This window comes from Caretta caretta, chromosome 7 (genome assembly GCF_965140235.1).
Source record: "Caretta caretta isolate rCarCar2 chromosome 7, rCarCar1.hap1, whole genome shotgun sequence".
NCBI classification, from domain to species: Eukaryota; Metazoa; Chordata; order Testudines; family Cheloniidae; genus Caretta; species Caretta caretta.
In genome coordinates this window covers 9,536,864-9,557,517 of record NC_134212.1, presented here as the reverse complement: position 1 = coordinate 9,557,517, position 20,654 = coordinate 9,536,864, and the positions used below count along the sequence as shown (strand labels likewise).

Here is a 20,654-nt window from a genome sequence, read left to right as displayed (position 1 = left end):
TTGATCACAATTTTCCTTCTCTCGAAGAAAGCGATGGCCTGTTTAACAGGAACACCCCATTTTCAACACTTATAATTCTCAGGTAAAAATCTTTTCAACTTTCTAAAAAAAGATAAGTTTTCCAAGGAGTGGCACCAACATCTTTCCCCTTCCCACAAAGACATTGGCAGTCTTGTTACTTGCGTGTGCCATAATTGTTTAAAAGGATTATCAATCACAAAAGCCTGGTCTACACTACAAAGTTAGGTCAACATAAATCTCCTTGCGTCAACCTATCTGTGCATGTGTCTACACTAAAATGTGTCTCTGGCCAACACAAGCGCCCCATTACAGTGATGCAGTAAAACCATCTCCCTGAACAGCATAGCGTCACGGTCAACCTACCGAGGTCAACACAGTGGGCGTGTAGACACTCCTTGATCTGTGTCAACTCTAACTGTCCTCCAGCAGCGGTCACACAACACCCCAACGCCTGCGGCAGTGACAGCTCTGGTCACACTTTTAAAGTGCACTGCCTAGAGTCAGAGACCAGAAGTCAAACCCTACCCTGCTTTCAAACTGAGTGTTTCTTAAATGCCTTTTCCCGATTGCACACCTACAAGCTCTCCTTTGTCATGTGCAACTGCCAAACCAACCTCGCCGTCTCCATGAACATAGAGAGGTATTAGATGCGTTCCTGCCTGTAGTGGACAGGAAGTATTAGATCTCCTGAGTCTGTGGGAAGAAGAGGTTATGCAAGCAAAGCTACAGACCAGCTGTAGAAAGGTAGGCATCTTCCAGAAGATTCCATGGGGATGCAGGCAAAGGGGTACGACAGGAATTGGCAGCAGTGTTCTGTGAAAGCAAAGGAACTTCATCAGCGATAGGGAACACAATAACAGATCTGGTTCTGCACCAGAGACCTGGTGCTTCTACAATGTACTACATGCCGTACTTGGCAGAGCCCAAGACAGAGACCCCTGCTGTGAACAGCAAGGAGGAGGTGGAAAGGGAGGGGTGGGGGGGAGGGGAAAAAGGAGGCAGGTGACTCCAGCCATGCCACGAGTTAGGACCTGTTTGAGACTCCAGAGTCTAGCCAGTCCTGCCAAGCTAGTGCAGATGAGTCTGATAAAAGGGGAAGGAAACTTAAGTGTGTGCATGCATTTTCCTTGCAACATTTAAGTTCAGAGATGGCGCCAGGCCCATCCCAAAGTTAAGACAAACAGGTATAGACTTTATATTGTTTTATTCATACAACGAACAGAGCAAAAAAGTATCTGCTTTGCATCCCCCCTGTTGGAATAGAGGAGGAAGTGAGGGGCCTACAGAACAGTGCATATGGATGTCCTTTTTATCCTCCTGAAATATTTTGATGAAGCTTTCATGGTCATACTCTGCAATTCTCTCCAAGGTTTCTAGGGATGGCTGCCTTATTTCTTCTTCCATGGTAGGACACGTTCCCATGCCACTCTGAGATGAGCTCAGCTTTCACCATTGGAGTAAACAAGTTAGTAGCATACAGACCCAGGCAATTTGAGGAAGCCAGTAGCAGCTGTGTTCTCTAAGCCTCTGTGACCCTCAGGAGTGAAATATTAGCTAAAACCATGACCACCTATAGAAAAAACAGTGCCAACCTTCAGTACCATTTTCTTATACTCATACCCATAGAATAGGGACACAATTTTTACAGCTTTATGTAACAAATTTCTTTCCCTCCTTCATCCATGGCAGGCCACGCTCATCATTGCTGGGGCTGGAGAACAGTGCTGTGCCAAGGCGCTACAAAGCTGAAGTGTCAATAAGCATTTCTTATTTAGAGAATGTATATGTGAATAAGGAAGGGAGCTCTGAAACATATCTTTCCCTTATGCTGTAAATCCAGTGGTACATCTGTCTGTTTTTATCAGAATGCATAGTGGTAGACAAAGTAAGCAGTTCTTGTAAATGCAGACCAAGCGCCACAGAATTCATAGATTCAGGTAAACACCCAGCTAGATATATACGTGTAAAGCAAGAACTACACAATTCTTAGCAGCAGCCAAATCTCCAGGCCAGGAGAACACTCCAGCTGACAGCACTACTGTGGCTGACCTTTAAAGTGCTTTTTCAAAGCCTCCCTCAACCTCTTAGCTCCATGTTGGGCTTCTGTAACAGCCTGTGTCTGGCTGTTCAGACAGCTGCTCCACCTCTGCCTCCACCCGACTGGCAGCATTTCCCCCTTTGCCTCACAGATATTACGCAGTACACAACAGGCAGCTATAACCATTGGATCTCAGTGAGAAAAATTTCTCAATCTAGTGAGCAAGCTCCAGCATCCCTTCAATCTACCAAAAGCACATTCCAACAGTCATTCTGCATCTGCTGAGCTGGTAGCTGAATCTTTCCTTGGTACTGTTGAGATGGCCAGCGTTCAGCTCCATGAGCAAGGGTCAGACTAGGTCCCCCAGAATCACTACTGGTATTTCAATATCACCAATGGTAATCTGCCAGTCGGGAAAGAATGTCCCTACTTGCAGCTTTCTGAGCAGTCCTATGTTCTTAAGGACGCAAGTGTCATGCGCCTTCCCTGATCAGCATCCATTAACACTGGTGAAGCGTACCGAATGATCTATCAATGCTTGCATAACCATAGAAAAGTAGCCCTTTCTATTGATTTACTCTGGTAAGACGGGTTGGTGCCTAAATTGGGATGTGTGCACCATAGGAACGTAACAATAACCATACTGGGTCAGACCAATGATCCATTTAAGACCAGAATCCTGTCTTCCAATAGTGGCTGATGCCAGATGCTTCAGAGGAAATGAACAGAACAGGGCAATTTTGAGTGATCCATCCCATCATCCAGTCCCAGCATCTGGCAATCAGAGGCTTAGGGACATGGAGAGCACGGGGAGCACTTATTGTCCCACTGTGGTTTGGGAGCTTCATTGCTGCTAAGCCATCCACTATTTTCTACATATTGCCAAGCATCACAGTGCTGTGTAGCAGGAGACAATTAATGGTCTGCGTACTTGCACGACAATGGCCTCCGCCGTGGATTTTCCAAAATTATATCCAACTGATGAATAGCAATCTGGCATTGCACACTTCCTTGAGTGCAATCACCAAAGTTAACGTAGCTCTCATTCTGCTGTCCTGCGCACGAGGGCTGGGATGAGCTCGGCACAGAGATCCAGGAATGTGGCCTTTTGCATCCAAAAGTTCTGCAGCCACTGCTTGTCACCCCAAACCTGCATTAGTGTGATCTCACCAATCCACGTTCGGTTCTTGAACCCAGAAGTGGCACTCCACCATCTACAGCTGCTCTGTGAATGCCACCAACAAACTCGAATAGTTCTTCATTACGTCCCTCCGCAAACTATCTTTGAAGAAATCCTCAGTCCTCAAAGAGATCCCAGTTATTGTGGTACTTCCTAAGCATCTGTAAATATAGGAGAATCATGCATCTTGTATTTGCAATGTTCATGAGAGTAGTGCAGAGCTCTGCAGGCTCCAGATGAGGATGCTTGGCACCCTGGTGCACCATGCTTTACATCAACACAAGCACTCCTGCTGAATACACGCAGCGCCAATGCAAGCAGCCAAGTATGCACACTCCTGAGTGATGTACAAAACTTTGTCAGCCATACACCTGCCAATGCAGGGTTACCATATTTGAACATTCAAAAAAACAGGACATTCCACAGGGGTGGGGGGGAAGGGTTTATTTGCTCATGCTCCCCCACCCCAACTCCACCCCTTCCCTGCCCCGCCCCCACCTCCTCCCTGCCCCATTGGACCCCTTCCCCAAATCCCCGCCCCTGACCCCCCCATCCCTCCCAGCTGCACGAAACAGCTGTTTTGCAGCGCAAGCACTGGGAGCTAGGGGGGAAAAGCAGGCACTCTCTCAAGTGATGATCATTCAAGAAAGAGCGTGAATGTTGAACTCTTCTTTGGGGAAAAATAGTGGACATTTTTAGATATTTAAAAATTCCTCCCGGACGGCGATTTAAGAACCAAAAAGCTAGACGTGTCCGGGAAAATACAGACGTATGGTAACCCTAGCCAATCCCACTTGTGTTGACCAAAGTTTGTAACACACATGACCAAAAGCAATTCTGTTCATATGGAGGAAAGTAGCACACTGTAGGTGCCTCCAGCAACTGCTAAATAAGGGATAGCAAGAGCCATTGTCTGTGACATTCATGAGTATTAAAATAAAAGTTGAAGTAAAGCACGTTTACAGTACAACAGGAATAATGGCTCACTATTTTGCTAACGATAAACTCCCAGTGACCTAATTTGTGTTCTTCTAATTGGACCAGGTAAATGCATTAAGAACTTTGTAGAGCCAATCTGACACGATTCACGGTGTCAAGTTATTATGTCAATGAATATGGGTTACAGGAAAGACTCTCATATGCCTGCATAGGCAGAGGGTGCCACAAGGGGAAGAAACCCTTAGCCAACCTCAAAGCATCATCACCCCACTGTAGACATGTACATTGTAGGTCTAGCCTGCAAACAGACATATTTCTCACCAGCAAGGTGAGATCAGAACAAAAGATTACAGCAGGCATTCAGAGCACCAGCTAAGGGTGTCACAAACAAGGAAACCCTGAAAACAAAATCATTCGACTCAAGTCAGAATTGTTACTATTGCACTAAAGCATTATTGCAGTTCAACAGCTTCTTCAGTGTATCAGATGCTACCAACCTGAGTTTACGTTACAAACTAATGCTACCTTATTAGATTTTCCTGTTTCTACTATCACACTAACTGATTTCATGACCACTGTAAGTCCACATTCACTACCCTTCAGCTTTAACAGGGCATCATATCCAGGTATTTTCCCCACACTTTGGATCATGCCCCTAGCAACCTTATTTATTTATCCTTTGAAAGCTCGAAAGTGCAGTCTTTTTCCTTCCTGACATTTCTTTCCATTTCCACATGTACGCTGGTTTGCTGCTTTACTGTTTGGCTTAGAGAGAGATAGGGCGCTCGACAATTACGAGCTTTACCAAGACACAAAAACAGTCAGGTCACATTCTAGGCCTACCAGTCTTGATGGCTTCTTTTAATTAAATTTAAGAGTAAGTACCACAAAGAGAGCCAATGTGGCACTGGCAATAGTTTTTTGGTGGGCCAGGTCGAGTGTCATGTTCAAATGCATGCTCCAGAAGCACATCAAGAGATGAAGCAGTGTCAGCAGTGCCAGAGAAGATTTTTTACACTGGCTGTATAATCAAGAAAATCCTTGCTGTTATAGAGCAATTAGGCTTTCATCTAAACAGTTATTTTAACCATGGAAACATTAATAGGCTGTTTTTCAGTACACATTACAAAGCTCCAACTCTTAGAAGCCACACAGACTCTGCTTAGTTATGCTTATTGCTTCAGAGGGAAAATAATGAAGCCTTTATTAACGAGAAAGAAAAATTCCATGTAGTTAAGCTGCCGCTTCTAATTCAGTTGGCAAATTTTCCTTTATTGTATCATAGCAACACGGTCAAAGTGAGTCACTATGGTTGGAGTCCTTACCCTCCCCTGATGGAGACACACAGTGAGTGGCAGCAAAAGCAAAGGTGTATAGTGGGGTTGGCTGCACATTTGGGGCAAGTCACCAACTGAATGATTCCAGATGGACTCCAGGTAAATATGGTGGGGTCCATAGTGTGTGCTGCTAAGTGCAGTGTATCCATTATCTGGCTTGGGGCTGAGCCATACCCATTGCCTGCTAGCTAACAGATCACACCCCCACTTTGGGCTGAGGAACAGCCACCAGCACAGAAGCCAGGCCCACTCCTAATGCTCTCCTGGGGGCAAAGTAAACACTGCGTTTTGTTGCTTGCATAGGTGTTGCATTAAAATAAATATCTTACACCCTGGCCCATTACTACAGAGACATTGAGGGGACAGGGGTCACTTTCCTGCCTCCACAGATGGCAGGGTCTGGCTCTCAGCACTGAGCAAAGGGAAGTCCTCTTCTCTAGTTCCAATACTGCGTGGCAGGAGGAGAAAGAAATGGGTGAGACACATCCGCAGGAAAGAGGGGAGTGGCACGGGGGATGAGAGGAACCTGCCACTCCCCTGCGGTATGAGGGGGCGAGTGTGAGAGAGGTGCCGAGTCTGAAGACAGCAGGGAAGGAGGAAAGTGCGATGGAGAGATGAGGTGCCAGAGGGAGGAACAGACCTTGAGGGAATTTGCGGGGACCATATAAAAGAGTGAGAAAGGGAGTGGGGGGGGTCTGCAGCATGAAGGAGGTGGAAGAGAGGTATTAAGGTGTCACTGGAAATGGTCATATTCAATCATACAGCATCACACAAGGGTAAAATGGAGGAGGGTAATGGAAGTGTCAGAGTATGGAGTGTGTGTGTGTGTGTGGGGGGGGCAAGTAGACAATTTCCAGAAGGAAGAGAGAAGCATGAGGGGAAGGAAGAGGGATGAACCCCATGAGAACATGAGGAAGGAGCAGGGAAGAGGAGGAGAGCAGCTCAAGGGTGATCTGTATGGGGGTGGGATGAAGGTTATTCATCAATTCCAAGGCCAGAAGGGACCACTGTGATCTAGTCTGACCTCCTTTTATCACAGGCCAGAGAACTTCCCCCAAAATATTCCAGGGGCAGATCTTTCAGGAAAAAAAACATCCAATTTTGATTTAAAAGTCATCAGTAATGGAGAATCCACCACGACCTTTGGTAAATTGTTCCGATGCTTATTTACTCTCACCATTAAAAATGTATGCCTTATTTCCAGTCTGAATCCATCTAAGCTTCAACTTCCAGCAACTTGACCCTGTTATATCTTTCTGCGCCAGACTGAAGAGCCCATTATTAAATATTTATCTCCCATATAGATACTTACAGACTTTAAACAAGTTACTCCTTAACCTTCTCTTTGTTAAGCTAAATAGATTGAGCTCCTTGAATCTATCACTATGAAGCAGGTTTTCTAATCATAGACTCAGATTTTAAGGTCAGAAACAACCAGCATGATCATCTAGGCTGACCTCCTACCTATTGCAGGCCACAGAACCTCACCCACCTACTTCAGTAATAGACCCTTAACCCCTGGCTGAATTACTGAAGTCCTCAAATCATGGTTTAAAGACTACAAGTTACAGAGAATTCTAGTACATTTAAAACTAGTTTAAACCAGTAAGCGACCCATGCTGCAGACAAAGGCGAAAAAACCCTAGGGTCTCTACCAATTTGACCCAGGGGAAAATTCCTTCCCAAGCCCACATATGACAATCCTTTAATCATTTCTCATGGCTCTTCTCTGAACCTTCTTCTGAATTGTGAGCACCTGAAGAGGACACCACTGCCAAATATAGAGGTAAAACAGCCTCTACTACTACTCCTGGAGAGTCCCCTGTTTATGCATCCAAGGATCGCATTAGCCTTTTTGGTCACAGTGTTGCACTGTGAGGTGAAGTTCAGCTCATCGTTCACCACGACCAACAAACGTCTTCAGAGTCACTGCATCCCAGGATAGAGTCCCCCATCCTATAAGTATGGCCAACATTCTTTGCTCCCAGATGTATAGAAGGTGAGAACGGGCAGAAACAGGTCTTAAGGAGAGCTGACAAGTGAAAGACTGAGAGAAAGATAGCGACAGAAAGAAAGAAGCCACTGAAGAACAAAGAGAATAAGAACAAAGGAGAAAGGATGGGATGGGTTTAAAAAACAAAAAACACGCTAACAAAAAATTTGATGCCACATCTCTTAAAATCCCCCAGTGCACATGGGCTAAATGAGCTTGAGTTTTTTCTCTCAGGCTCAACAGATGGGACTGTGGGGGGGAAAAGATGAGCTTCTTGGAACACCGGTGTGTGAGGTGGACACAGGAGACTCCCATTCCAGTGCACTGGGGAAGGAGTCACTCTCTTCAGGGGTTATTTGTTTTTGTTGCGTCTCTCCTCCTCCCACAACACCGATGCTGGCTCTTTGGCTGTTAAGACACGTGCACATGCTCACCTAAGAGTTGGTGATGCTCTTTGGAGCCCTAAGGTTTTAGGGTATATTTACTTGTATTAGTATAGACATTTAATTTGCCCACTGGCCAAATAGTCTCAGTACCCGGTAGAATTCATGTAGGGGACAGGATTTCTGTTTTCAATTACCTTAAAATCTGAAGTTCTACTTGACATGTCAAAGTTTGCCCACTATCATCGTTACGTATTTGTACAGCTGTAGCACCTAGGAAACCTAGCGATAGTTCATCATGCTCTACAGACAGCCAAGATGATCTGTATGATGAAGAGCTTTCAGTCTAAAATAACAGGACAAGTTTTCACATGGTGTAGGCTGGCACAGGTTGATTTATCACAATGGAGCTACACCAGTGGAGAGTTTCACCTAGCATCTGAAGTGGACTGGAGCAAATACTGCTGTACACTCCAATGCATTAACAGATTGGAAAATACAAAGCTCAGAATTATTTTTTTTTTTGCTTTGTGCTGTTTGGAACACAAAAATTGCCATGCACTTAATGGCTTGTTGAGTGACGAGTTAATCATTATTAGTTGAGGTTTACAATTCAGACTCTTAGCGAGAGACCATTATAAAAACTCTAAGATGCTGAGACATTTGCCAGCTTATTTATAGTGCAAGTTCTATTTGTCTTTGCAATGTTTCCTCTATTGCTGGTCCAGATGCGAACTGAAACTAGTTAAGCAAAAACAGTTCACCCTTAAATGATACAGAGTTTATAATGAGGTACTTCCCAAGAAAACTACACTCACCCTTTCTAACAATTACTCACCTATGATAAAAATAAACATGGATTGTAGTACCCTTAATTTTCTCATCAATCACTATGCATGTTCAGACAGAAGCGTACTGAGGCAGTTGAAATGTTATTAAAAAACCACCACCAAGGAAACTTTATAAGTTCTCCTGACACAGCTGCTCCCATTTATGGTATAAAGTGAAGTTACACATTTTCCCCCCCACAGAGATGCAACAGCTAAGTTACATGGTAGAAGCCATAATTTGGGTCTTATTGCTGCAATATATTTTACTAAAGTTTGCTTTTAGGCTTTATCAACAAAAAGTAAAAAAAAAACCCTCATTTATTACAGATATGAAATGCATATGAGTGTTTAAATGTGTGATGACAACCATCTTGTGTTAAAGGTGAGAAAAGTTTAAGCAATACTTGATTACTAGTGGCTTTTGGTTTTTATAATAATTGATGCCAGCAAACTAAGACTGATGAAGTACATTCACGTATCCATTAGTATTTTGCTACCTGTCACTGACAGATAATCCCTATTATAATGTTCCTACCCAAAAACAAGGTAAAACTCACTAAAATGAAAATAGATTATCTTTATGTGAAAAGTCACATACAACTACCAGCTTGTATGCAGCTCAGGCCTTTTATACCCTTTTTAATACGTACATACTAATAAAACAATGCTGAAGCAAGTAACTAAATATCAAATATGCACAAGTGCACTTCAGGTTAAATACAAGTACGATTCTGCTCTCAATTACACCAGAGAGAATTTGGAGTAGTTGTGCTGAAATAAGTGGACTTATTCTAGATACTCTCTTACATTAGTGTGTATTTTGCCCAATACATACAGATTGGTTTCTCTTTCAGCACGACTGGCATATATTCCTGTAGTATATATACTAGGACACTTGGTTGTAGAGTGGATGGTCTGGCCACATATAACCCATGTTATGCTTGTACAAATGCAGAAGCAAGCACACGCTTATGTAAACAAAGCTGCACAGAAATACTACATAAGTTGTTGGCAGCTTTGGAGCCAGTCAGTACTTATACCTGCCATAGTTCTTGCTCCACAAGACAACGCTGACCAAAGGGAGGCATGACCTAGTAGTCAGATCTTGGGACTGAAAGCCGAAAACTTTCCTTGCATGGATACTTGCTCCCATAGTGCCCTGGGAAAAATCATTTAACATGACCTTGTCTGGTTTCTCCCCATCTGTACCATATGGATTACAATATGTACTTAAACTTCACAGCATCCATTTGGATCATCATTGGTAAAGCACTCTGAAAAGAAAAATCATTAAAAAAATATTTTGGAATGGTCAAAGAACAAAAAACATAACCATGATCAATCAACAGGGCATGTCAATGGACCACAACATTTTCTTGTCTTTCAGGAGGGATCGGACAATAATTACTTAAAATGTTACATGCGGAGTTGTTGCTTACAAAGCATATTCACACAAACTAACTGGTCTGCTTAAGATGCTAGTTTGTGCTAGGTAGTCACAGTATTGGTAATGCTGTGATACCAGTGTTTTTAGTCAACAAACTAAGGCGATGGTTACACTATGAACCTCACAGCGGCACAGCTGTGTCGCTCCAAGGTCTCCCGTGTCTCCGCTCTTCGCTGGCAGGAAAGAGCGGCAACACAGGAAAATCGGGGAATCAACTGTGAATCTGAGGCCAGATCTTCAGCCCCTGATCTGGCATCTTTGTGCTATTCCAGCGACACAAAGGAGCAGGAATGCTACCCTAAGTGGGCACCTGGCAATTCTCCTTGGGCAGGGGAGTTCCCGTTGGTGCTCAGTCAGCCAGACCAGGGGCTGAAGCTCTGGCCTCAGATTCACAATTGATTCCCTGATTTGTCAAGCAGAGCATGAATAAAGCCCTTATGTTCTTATGAAGGGAGATCTTTTCTCCTGAAACGGTTCTTTATTCGATATGAACAAGATGCAGACAGGCACACTGTAACGGCTTTGGAGGGAAAAAGAGGGGGTTTTGTCCTAACAGCAACCATAAAGATCTGAATCAGTGGCCTAAGAGGGAGGGAAAAGAGGGAAGTCATGATAGTGAGAAGTGCTTTACTGAAGGAGAGAACAAATAAAGGAAAGTACTGCTGAAGGACAGAGGGATAGTGGCTGCTGAAGGAAGGACAGACAACGAGACAGATGGAGAGGATTGTGAACTGAGGGGACTGCTAGGTTCTGAAGAGGAAGAAGGAAGAGAGGGGACTGTGACGGGAAATGGAAAGGGCAGGACAGGTGCTGAAGGCTGAAAGTAACAAGGCATGTTTCCAGACAGAAAAAACCGGCAGTGGTTAAAAGAGGTTAGAACACCCAGAGGAGCTTGTGCCATGCCCTCAGGCTTTTAGCCAAGGAGAGAGAGATGGTCTCTCTCACATCATTTATTTATCCCTGGAGTACAGGGACCAAAGGATTGATCCCAGAAAAAGGAGTGTGTGGGGGGGGAGGAGGGGGGGAGAGAGAGAGAGAGAGAAATGAGGAGGTTTGCTTTTGGAAGGAAACAAAAGGAAGAAGGGACGGGACAACTCTCCTTTATGTCACTTCTCAATCACCTCCTGCTCCTCTCCTGACCTAGACAACCTTATTATTTGCCTAGCCTCCACTTCTGCAAAGCCAGCCTCTCGTTTCCTCCTCTCCTCCAGTTCTAGCATGGAGGAGCACCAGGAGCTCACCTGTGCCAACAAACCTCCCACTGGACACCTCCCCTCCCTGTGTCCTTCAGCCTCCAGGTCCTCTTTCTACCCAGACAACACAACTGCTATTCCTGGCTCTTTTGGCCACGTGTAACTAATGCATGTTGTATGCAAAGAGATTTATATTTTTCAAAAAAATCTTTCAGCCAGAAACTACAGCAGAACAGACTTCTCCCTCCTCCTCCCACGCCCATGGCTTTTGATAAGAGCATAGCAGCAGGCGTTCCATGGAGCTGCCTTTTTTGTTTCCACTTCATAAATTGCTTCCCTATGTACCATATCCATGAAATCAAACTATATGGTAGGAATGAGCTTTCTAAATATTTATGACGACATGTTTAAAAAAAAAAAAAGCTGCAAGAGGAATTTATGACTCACCAAGGAATTGCTAATCTAGGACTGCTTCATAAAGTATTAAATTTGTGTCATGTTTCAGAAACAATGTTCAGATTTTAAACAATTATCTTGGACCTACAGCATGCAGGCCAAAAGATCAATATCACTATGTGTCACCACAGTTACTGACAGAACAAAAACAGATAAACAGCCTTCTGTTGGAGATGGAAAATATCGAGTTACCTAGAGAGCTGGATGCTACCCATGCACTGCTGTTATAAAAAGAGAAGCTAACCTTAAACAGAAAAGGAGTACTTGTGGCACCTTAGAGACTAAACAATAATGCAGTTATTGACAGAAGTATTGTTTCTGTACTCTCCATATTTATAATCCATATAGTGCACAATTAAAGGCATTCATACAGTCTTGCAAGCACTCCTAAGAACTACAGGAGTTTATAAAACATGCAAGATTGTTCGCAGATTTCCAAGAGTGCAGCGTTCTGCCCTCCAACCTCATTTACCTCTCAAAATATTTGGCACAAGAAAAGAAAATGCCTATATTGTAATTCAATCAGTAGGATGACACCAAACTCTAAAAGATATTACTTCAACCACCTTGTCTCACACAACTTCTCTGATCTAGCCTGTCTGAATTGGTGGTTTAAATTAGGCACAAGAACATAGGAAAGCCCAAGATTTTCTATGTCTCTCAATAGTCTTCCACCCTTTCAAATTGGGAGATCCCACAGAATTTTAGGGACAAATTTTGCTCCCAGTTACACATGTGCAACTCTATTGAAATCTCTTGATATAAGTCTATGAGAGGGCACTGGTTGAGATGTGATTCATCCCTTTAGCCTTTAGTACTTTCCTAAACACCACTTTGCGATGTGTATTAAGAGATGGACTTGAGTCAGAAGAGCAGATCTAATTATATGACACTCTGTATCTGGGGGAATGTTCAGAGCTGGACTGGATTTGGGTCCCAATCTTTGGGAGTCTCTCCCACCCCGGAACATGCTATGGTTTGTTGCGAGTAAATTGAATGAAGACTCCTTTTTAAAATTGTATGTTATCTGACATTTTAACTGTACTGCAAATGATTTCATGGCATGGAACAACAGTTGGATAGAAAAGAGCCTCTCTTTTGAGTATGAAGAGCCATCAGGAATGCAAGAGAGCGCAAAATTCTGGCTTCAGTGAAGCCAGTGACAATTTTACTACTGACTTCACTGGGGCCAGGAAGGCACCCAAAGTGCTGTTTCAGGTCTTTGCAATTATACTTTTTTTTTTTTTAAGTTTAAATCAATTGGTAAATATGCTATATAGAATACCATCACAAGTGAACCTGGTAACACTTCTTGATACCAAGGAAATGGAACATCTAGAACAGGAACATAGGAATTGCTACAGCAACACATAGTCAAGCATCCTCTCTCTGACAGCGGCCAATAGCAAATGCTTAAGAAAAAAAAATTTCCAGAAGAGCCATATAAACTACTGTAGGGTAACCCACCTACAGAGGAAGCTTCTTCCCAGCCATCCCCTCCTCCCAAATTGCACATGGGTTGGACTGGTATCTCAAGTGTGAGGTTTGCATATTTTCTACAAAAGATATTCTATTTTTGCTCATGTATCTGTGGCATTGTCATTACCTATTTAAATGTGGAATCCTATTAGTCTCTTGGTCACAATATCTAGTAGCAGTGAGTTCCACACATTAAAAAAATACTTTCACATACGGCAAGATTAATCAATTTTAAATTTGCCTTTAAATGTCATGCGGTGTCCTATTTCATGTTTTCTTGTAATACAAAGGACAAGAGATGCAACATTCACTATTTTATGCACATCTTATGGTCCCTCTTATTCATCTTTCTAAATCATGATCTGTTTAGAGAAGGATACAAATGATAAGTATTTTTGCACTCAAACAACCCACTCAAACTGCAAGTTTGTGACATTTAGAAGTTTTTGCTGCATTCTGACTGTTGCCTAAGCAACAGATGGTCTCTTCAATTACAAGAAATGCACGTACTTTATTTAATTTGCTGCCCTTAAAAAAAAATTTAGATTCCAGAAGTACAAGCACACATCTATTATGAATTATTTGCAGAGCCCCACTGCATCAGGCACTAGATACATATGTAAGAGACAGTCTCTGCCCCAGAGTTGTCTCACAGCAGACAACATTCTGTATTCCTGCAGTATTTTGAAGATCTTTTGGGGAGAAACTCATCTGAGCAATTAAACTGAACTTCGGTGTACATCAGAGTCATCAAAAACCATACATACATGCCCAGAATTATCCTTCTGGTTAACTGCATCCCAACATTGTATTTTTTGGGGGAAAACAGTTGACATTTTCAGCTGGAACCTTGTAACCAAGTGTAAGGGAGAACTCTTCAGGAACAAGCTTCCCTGGCATGGTAAGCATTGAGCTACAGAAAAATTTAGGGCCAGAGCTCGTTTGCTTTAACTGAGTTGAGTTCAGTCGAGTTGTTCCATTGAAACCCCAATGTGTAGTGTTAACGTGAGTGAAGCAAGCAGGATTTGGACATCAATAATACATCTGAGTGCTTACAGAGCTTTTTAAAAGCAACAGCAAACTGACTGAGTGGAGCATTTGAAAGTCACTGCCTGTTTCATACATGATCCAGAGCAGTAGTTCTACAATCAGTTAAACGCTATTAAAAGTACTTAATAATGGTTGTCTCATTGCTTTGTTACCCTACACACTTATTGCTCTGTTTACCATCCCTTATTTGGACAAAATGCTCATTGACTGCAATGGTGGGAGTTCTGCCTGAGTAAAGAATGATGAACAGAGCTCTGAGTATTGTTAGTCAAACAATAAAATAGGAACTTTAAAAAAAATACTGTATGCACTGTGTGCTAGAAAGTCTTAAGCTGAACAGCGACAGGGGATGGACGGATCACTTGAACAAGCCAAGGAAATTCAAAGTGGGGGTGGTCATCAGGAGGATGAGTGGTTTTGGTTTGCTATACTGAACTGGGAAGAAGAGTCTCACTGAGAAGCGGAAATAAGCGTGAGAATCAGCTATGGTAAAATACTTTTTTTAAGCACTTTCAGAACATTGGTGGATCTAGACCCTGACTTGCTTTGACCCATCCCCGAGTTAATTCTAGTTTCCTAGCACTCCTTCTGATAGATCCACCACTGTCGGGTGCAAACAGAGGCTAGACCACAGGTGTGGCTTTCACACTTACTCTGTCAATCTCAGTAAAAGAATTGGGTGGGGAGGGCGGTTCTCACCACACTTAGGTAAATCTTAGTTTTAGCAGTAGTGGTTACAGCATGGCCTGAACCACCTGCTTTCAGTTAGGCCCTGGGAATTTCTTCAGAGGAAGTTCTGCTCCTGGGTAGTATGTAATACAAAAAGATCTTTGGCTACCCATTTTGAAGTAGCTAAATCTTAAACAAGCCCTAAGGTTAAATCTCTGGAGAGCATCCATGTAACAGGCAGCCTAAAGTACCCCTTAGTTACGAAGGGCTGGAAAAATTCTGCTGATGGGTGGGAAAAAATTGCCTGCTAAAGGCCATCATACTATAACGTCTTGTGCATCCCATCTGTGGGAGATCCCCAGACATCTGAAAGGGGGCTGTGATCAGTGGAGAACGTGGCAAAGTGCTCTGTATGTTATGTTTCAAAAAAGTGCTCCAATTCTTCACTTTGCAAATGCTACTTAGAAAAGCAGTGATTTGCTCTCTGTGGTATGCATACTCTATGAAAGTGTAATCCATGCATCCATAGTTTTAAGAAACACATGGATAAACATGTGTTGTGACTCCAAAGACAGCAGAAAGCTAGAACTCTGGATGGTGCACTTCAGTTCAGCCTGGCTGGTAGCTATCACACATGCTGAATGACAGTGGAACGTATAGATACCACAGAATGTCTGAACATTTGGGGGTTTGATCATTCCTTTTTGGCCATTTCCACTGTGGTTTTCAATCATGTGGATTATCAGTGGATGTCATGGCATATCTCTCTGTGTTGTGGATTTCTTTATTGCAGGAAAGGGTTATCGAAAAAGCAGCATGAGAGTTCAACAATAGCGAATATGGAGAAGAATAAATGGATATTCTGTTGTTCTCATTCTTGCCAGCAAGGGTTGCTGTTTACCAGTGGAATAGCTAAAAACAATGAAGAATAAAAGGAACACTGTTCAGTTTCACTGCTCTGTTCTGTATCAGGCCCCTCCTCCTGAAGAACAGTTTGATTCATCCGTTTAAGCTCACGGTGTAGCTTTTTAAAGTGTTTTTTGATAAATGTCTTGAAAACACAAGGGTTGTATATTGTTTCCTGTAAGAACTGAAGAGACATGTGATATTTTGCAGGGTAGATAAGCATATAGCAAATGCTTGTGGAGAAAATTTGTGTGGGGGAGATAACTGCACAAAACTATTCTTAGTAACAGTTTCTGGTTGTTTAACTCCCCTGGTACTGCACTTAAAACATACCCTAACTCATACGTGCTTTAAAGGTTGTGAAAGAATACGATTTTGACTCGTGTTTTATGTCACTAAAGCATTTCTCTCTAGATTTATATAGAGATCCTTTTGATATTCTTTTATACTAAAGCAACAATACAATTAAAGAAGAAAATGGACAACCAAATCAAGGAAATTCTGAATTTAGACAGGTTTCAGAGTAGCATCCGTGTTAGGAAAAGGAGTACTTGTGGCATCTTAGAGACTAACAAATTAATTTTGTTAGTCTCTAAGGTGCCACAAGTACTCCTTTTCTTCTTGTGAATTTAGACAGCTTGCCATTCCAATAGCAGGGAAGGAATAGGGTCTAGAGATGTTAGGGCACTGAAGTGGGAATTGGGGGTCAACAATTTCTTTGCTGGTTGTGTTACTAAATCACCAAGACCCTGATTCAGCGGTATATCCCCAGTCAGCAAAGCACTTAAGCACATGCTCAAAAATTTCAGGGATTAGGTTTCATGGGAATTGAAGATTTGGTTAAAGTTAAGATTGTGCTTGAACGCTTTACCAAATTGGAACCTGAATGCCTTTGGGGGAGACGCACAACCGCAATAGGTCTTCATTTCTCCATGTGTAAATGTGCATAATACTACTACTTAAATATAGGCAATGTGAAACTCACTAAAGAACAGTGAAGTACTTAGCCATCTTTAGCGGAAAAGCACAGCACAAGCACAGCTGTGTCTAAGTACATTTTGGTGTACAAGGTAAGAAGTTTCCTCAGGCACAATGGAGTGGAACAGCAGAGCGGCTCTCTGAGCTTGGGCGTTCTAGATGGAAAATTATTTTAATGCATGCTGTTATTGTTTCATTGCTATAGTTTCTTTCAACGGTTGTATAAAATATTTTTGAAAGAAAATTTTTCAGGAATTTTATTGGTGTAAAAGCTTTGTGGAGCCCATTTTTAAACATAAAGGAGATTGCACTGTGTGCTAATCATCGCCCAACAAAGCGGATGTCGCATGCTAGGGAAGTATGACAGAAGATTACTGAAGAGTATCTGCATGGGACTGTTGAAATTTGGAAGGATTAGCATGGATTTATGGTGGGAAGGAGTACAACTGATGCCATATTTGCTCTATGGATCCTCAAAGAGAAAATCAGAGGAAAAAAAGATGGCAACTGGTATGGTCTTTGTGGACCTGAAGAAGGTGCACAATGATGCACCAAGAGAATTAGTTTGTGGAGCTTGTGATAGACAGGTATGCCAGAAGGATATACCCATCTTAACTAAGGGTGGGCAAATGATGGCCCATGGCCTGGATCTGGCCCCATCAGGGCTTTGGATCCGACCCACGGAATTGCCAGCTCCCTGACTGGCCTAGCCCCGTACCACTCCCAGAAGCGGCTGGCACCATGTCCCTGCGGCCCCTGGGGGAGGGGGAAGCAGAGGACTCCACGCACTGCCCTCGCCAGCAGGCACCACCCCCCACTGGCCAGGAATGGGGACCCGCGGCCAATGGGAGCTTCAGGGGAAGTACCCACAGGCAAGGGCAGTACGCGGAGCCCTCTGCCACGCCCTCCCCCAGAGGCCGCAAGGACGTGGTGCCAGCCACTTCCGGGAGCAGTGCGGGGCCAGGGGCCTGCCTTAGCCCTTCTGCACGCAACTGCCACGCCAAAGTCACTCAAGATAAACTGTGTTGGGGTGGAGCCCACATCCCAAACCCCTCCAGCACCCCAACCTCCTGCCCTGAGCCCCCTCCTGCACCCCAACCCCCCTCCCTGAGCCCCCACCTGCACTATGCACCCTATCCTGGACCCCAGCCCTCTACCTCCTCCTGTATCCCAACCCCTTGCCCTGAGCCCCTTCCTGCACATCGCACCACCTCCCACACATCACACCCCCTCCCGTACCTCAACCCCTGCCCCTGCATGCAATTTCCCCACCCAGATGTGGCCCTCAGCCCAAAAAGTTTGCCCACCCCTGGACTTAACCAATATACAATGGAGTGCCCACCTTAGTAAAAACCATATGGGGCTACAGCAGAGAATTTCCACTAAACTTTGGCTTGAACCATCGGTCAGCAGTGAGCCCTTTTGTGTTTGTGGTCCTCATGGACACGATATATGAAGGGAGCTGCCTAGGAATGCTGATCACTGATGACTTAGTGATAGGTATGGAAGACACTGAGACCCTACCAACCAACTTTGAACAGTAGCAACTCAATTTTGAGCAGGCAGGACTTAGCATGAACATTAGTAAGTCTGAGACTTTGAAAACTGAGGGAGGAGGACCTACCAACAAAGAAATTACAGGCATAGAGCTAAGAAGAGTGAAAGAATTTAAATACCTGGAATCAATGGCTGCTAACAATGTTGCTCTCCCAAGCAATGTCCCCAATCATACCAAAGCTGCTAGTGCAAATGGAGGACACTGACCTCAGTTCTCTGTGATAAAAAGATGCCAATCAAATTAAAAGGTGGAGTGTATAAAATTGTAATTTGACCCATCCTAATGCATGGAACACAGACTGGGCCAATCACAAGAACATAAATCAGTAAACTCTCCACTGTGGAAATTAAGACATGGTGATGGTCAAATGGTCGGACACTCCATGATAGGAAGTGAAATGAAGTTGTATGGGGCCTAATGTAGGTTGCATCAACTGAAGACAAGATGAGCGGAATAAGGCTACACTGGTATGGACATGCCCAGCGGAGACCCAAGAGCTACATTTGTAGGATGGCCCTTGCAAGGATTATGGATGGAAGATGACCACAGGGGAGGCCAAAGACTCGATACATAAATCAGACATTAGCAGGCCTTAGAGAGACCAACTTGCATGACAGCCAGGTGTAGAGTCATGAATTTTGAAAGAAGGCTATAAAAAGTCTCAGATCCCAAACAGAAAAAAGTGGCAGGAAAGAAGAATAAGAGTTTTTGAAAAGAAAAAAGGAAAAACTCATTAACTTTTCTTCTGCTATCTATCAGCTATGCAATCCAAGGGTGCCTCAAAGCACTCTGGTGCATCTTCAGTGACACAAGGCAGCACTGGCTGGACTACAGACTCAGCCATCATAGGAGAAGCACATTCTTTAGACTGTGAGCTCTTCAGGGCTACGTTTGTACAGCACCAAGCACATTGAGCCCCCAATCCTGACCGTGACCTTTGGCAACTATCGTGATATAACTGTTTAGTACCAACAGTCATGCCAAACTGAATAAGAATGCTGCCTGCAGCACACGGCAACAGGCAATGCATTATCAGATCCTAATGAACACCAGCTCACAGTAGTGAAGGAGGAGACTGTGACATTTAGATCACTGGTTCAGACCTAACTTACAGTGACTAAACATTTTTATTTTACCATCTGATGGCTGTTATGAAATCAACTGGTCTCAGTCTAATTCCTAGCAGACAGTTATCCACATCAGAAAGCCATCAGCACACCTGGCACCGAGACCGTTCCTGGCGGTCACAGCATCAGAGAGGTCAAGGAATGGATGGGCATGGAGCGTGAACTACTCTCATCCCTGCAGGTGGTTCCTCCAGATCAAGCCTGAGACACCACTACTGCCTCCAAGCTACAGGAGTTCTGTGAACAGAGACGGAACTTACTGTTCTGGCAAACCAGCCTCTTTCACCGTCACTAATTAATGTTTTAAAAATTTTCCCTAACATTAACTAATTCTTTAAAATGGAGTGGTTTGGAGGAGGAGAACCAGTGCAATGAGGAGGCTGTTCCTGGCTTTAATGACTAATCTCATTGACTTCAGTGGCTTTTGGATCAGGCCCTCATAACTGGCCAGCTCCTACTCATTTGGACGCAAGGGATCTCCCCCACCTTACTAGCTTGTGGCAGCCTGCATGTCACAAGGGAACGGAGGAAACACTTTTCCAGTCAATTAAACAGCCTACTGAAATATTAGTTTATGTAACAGAAAATGTTAATATCCTTCTCTGCATCTTGTGAGCCATATCACTGCACCAGTTTTTAAGCACAATCCCCACTACAACCAAGCGTAGAGTTCTGTTTAAAAGCTGATGGCACCAATATCCTTCATATTAGGGGAAACAGAAAATATTTTTTCCTGCTAACCCATCCTCATGACAACAGTCAAAAATACCCTCTAGTAACCCGCATGTGTCAGCAAGCTTCATTTCAGCCCAGAATGTTTGGTATAACAGTTATTTCACAAGCCTCTGGCGGGACTGCACATTCTGGCAATTACAAAACTAACTTTAGAGCGATCAGAAATCTTTCACGTTTGAAACTTAAACATTTCTAAATTCAGAGAGTGTTACCTGGATTACAAATTTATCTTTTTCTTCCTGACACTGCACAAAATTTAAAAAAAAAAAAAAAAAAAAAAAAAGCAGTATTACCACAGACCATCAGGCAGCCTGTCAAAAATGAAACAATGGAAA

General features: G+C 43.4%; 1 protein-coding gene across 8 annotated transcripts in view; it reads right to left on the bottom strand.

Annotated features, from left to right (window-relative positions):
* MITF (melanocyte inducing transcription factor) overlaps positions 1 to 20,654 on the bottom strand; it is a 245,109-nt gene that overhangs the window by 120,387 nt on the left and 104,068 nt on the right. For 3 of the 8 annotated variants that reach the window (XM_075130234.1, XM_048859201.2, XM_075130233.1), the window contains exon 2: positions 9,762 to 9,995. The exons of 4 other annotated variants lie outside the window; for them this stretch is intronic. In XM_075130234.1, the coding sequence (XP_074986335.1) occupies positions 9,762 to 9,901 (140 nt within the window). In that variant the 5' untranslated portion in view covers positions 9,902 to 9,995. Of the gene's footprint in view, positions 1 to 752; positions 825 to 9,761; positions 9,996 to 20,654 lie in introns of those variants that run through there. One more of the 8 variants, XM_048859192.2, reaches the window with a different exon arrangement.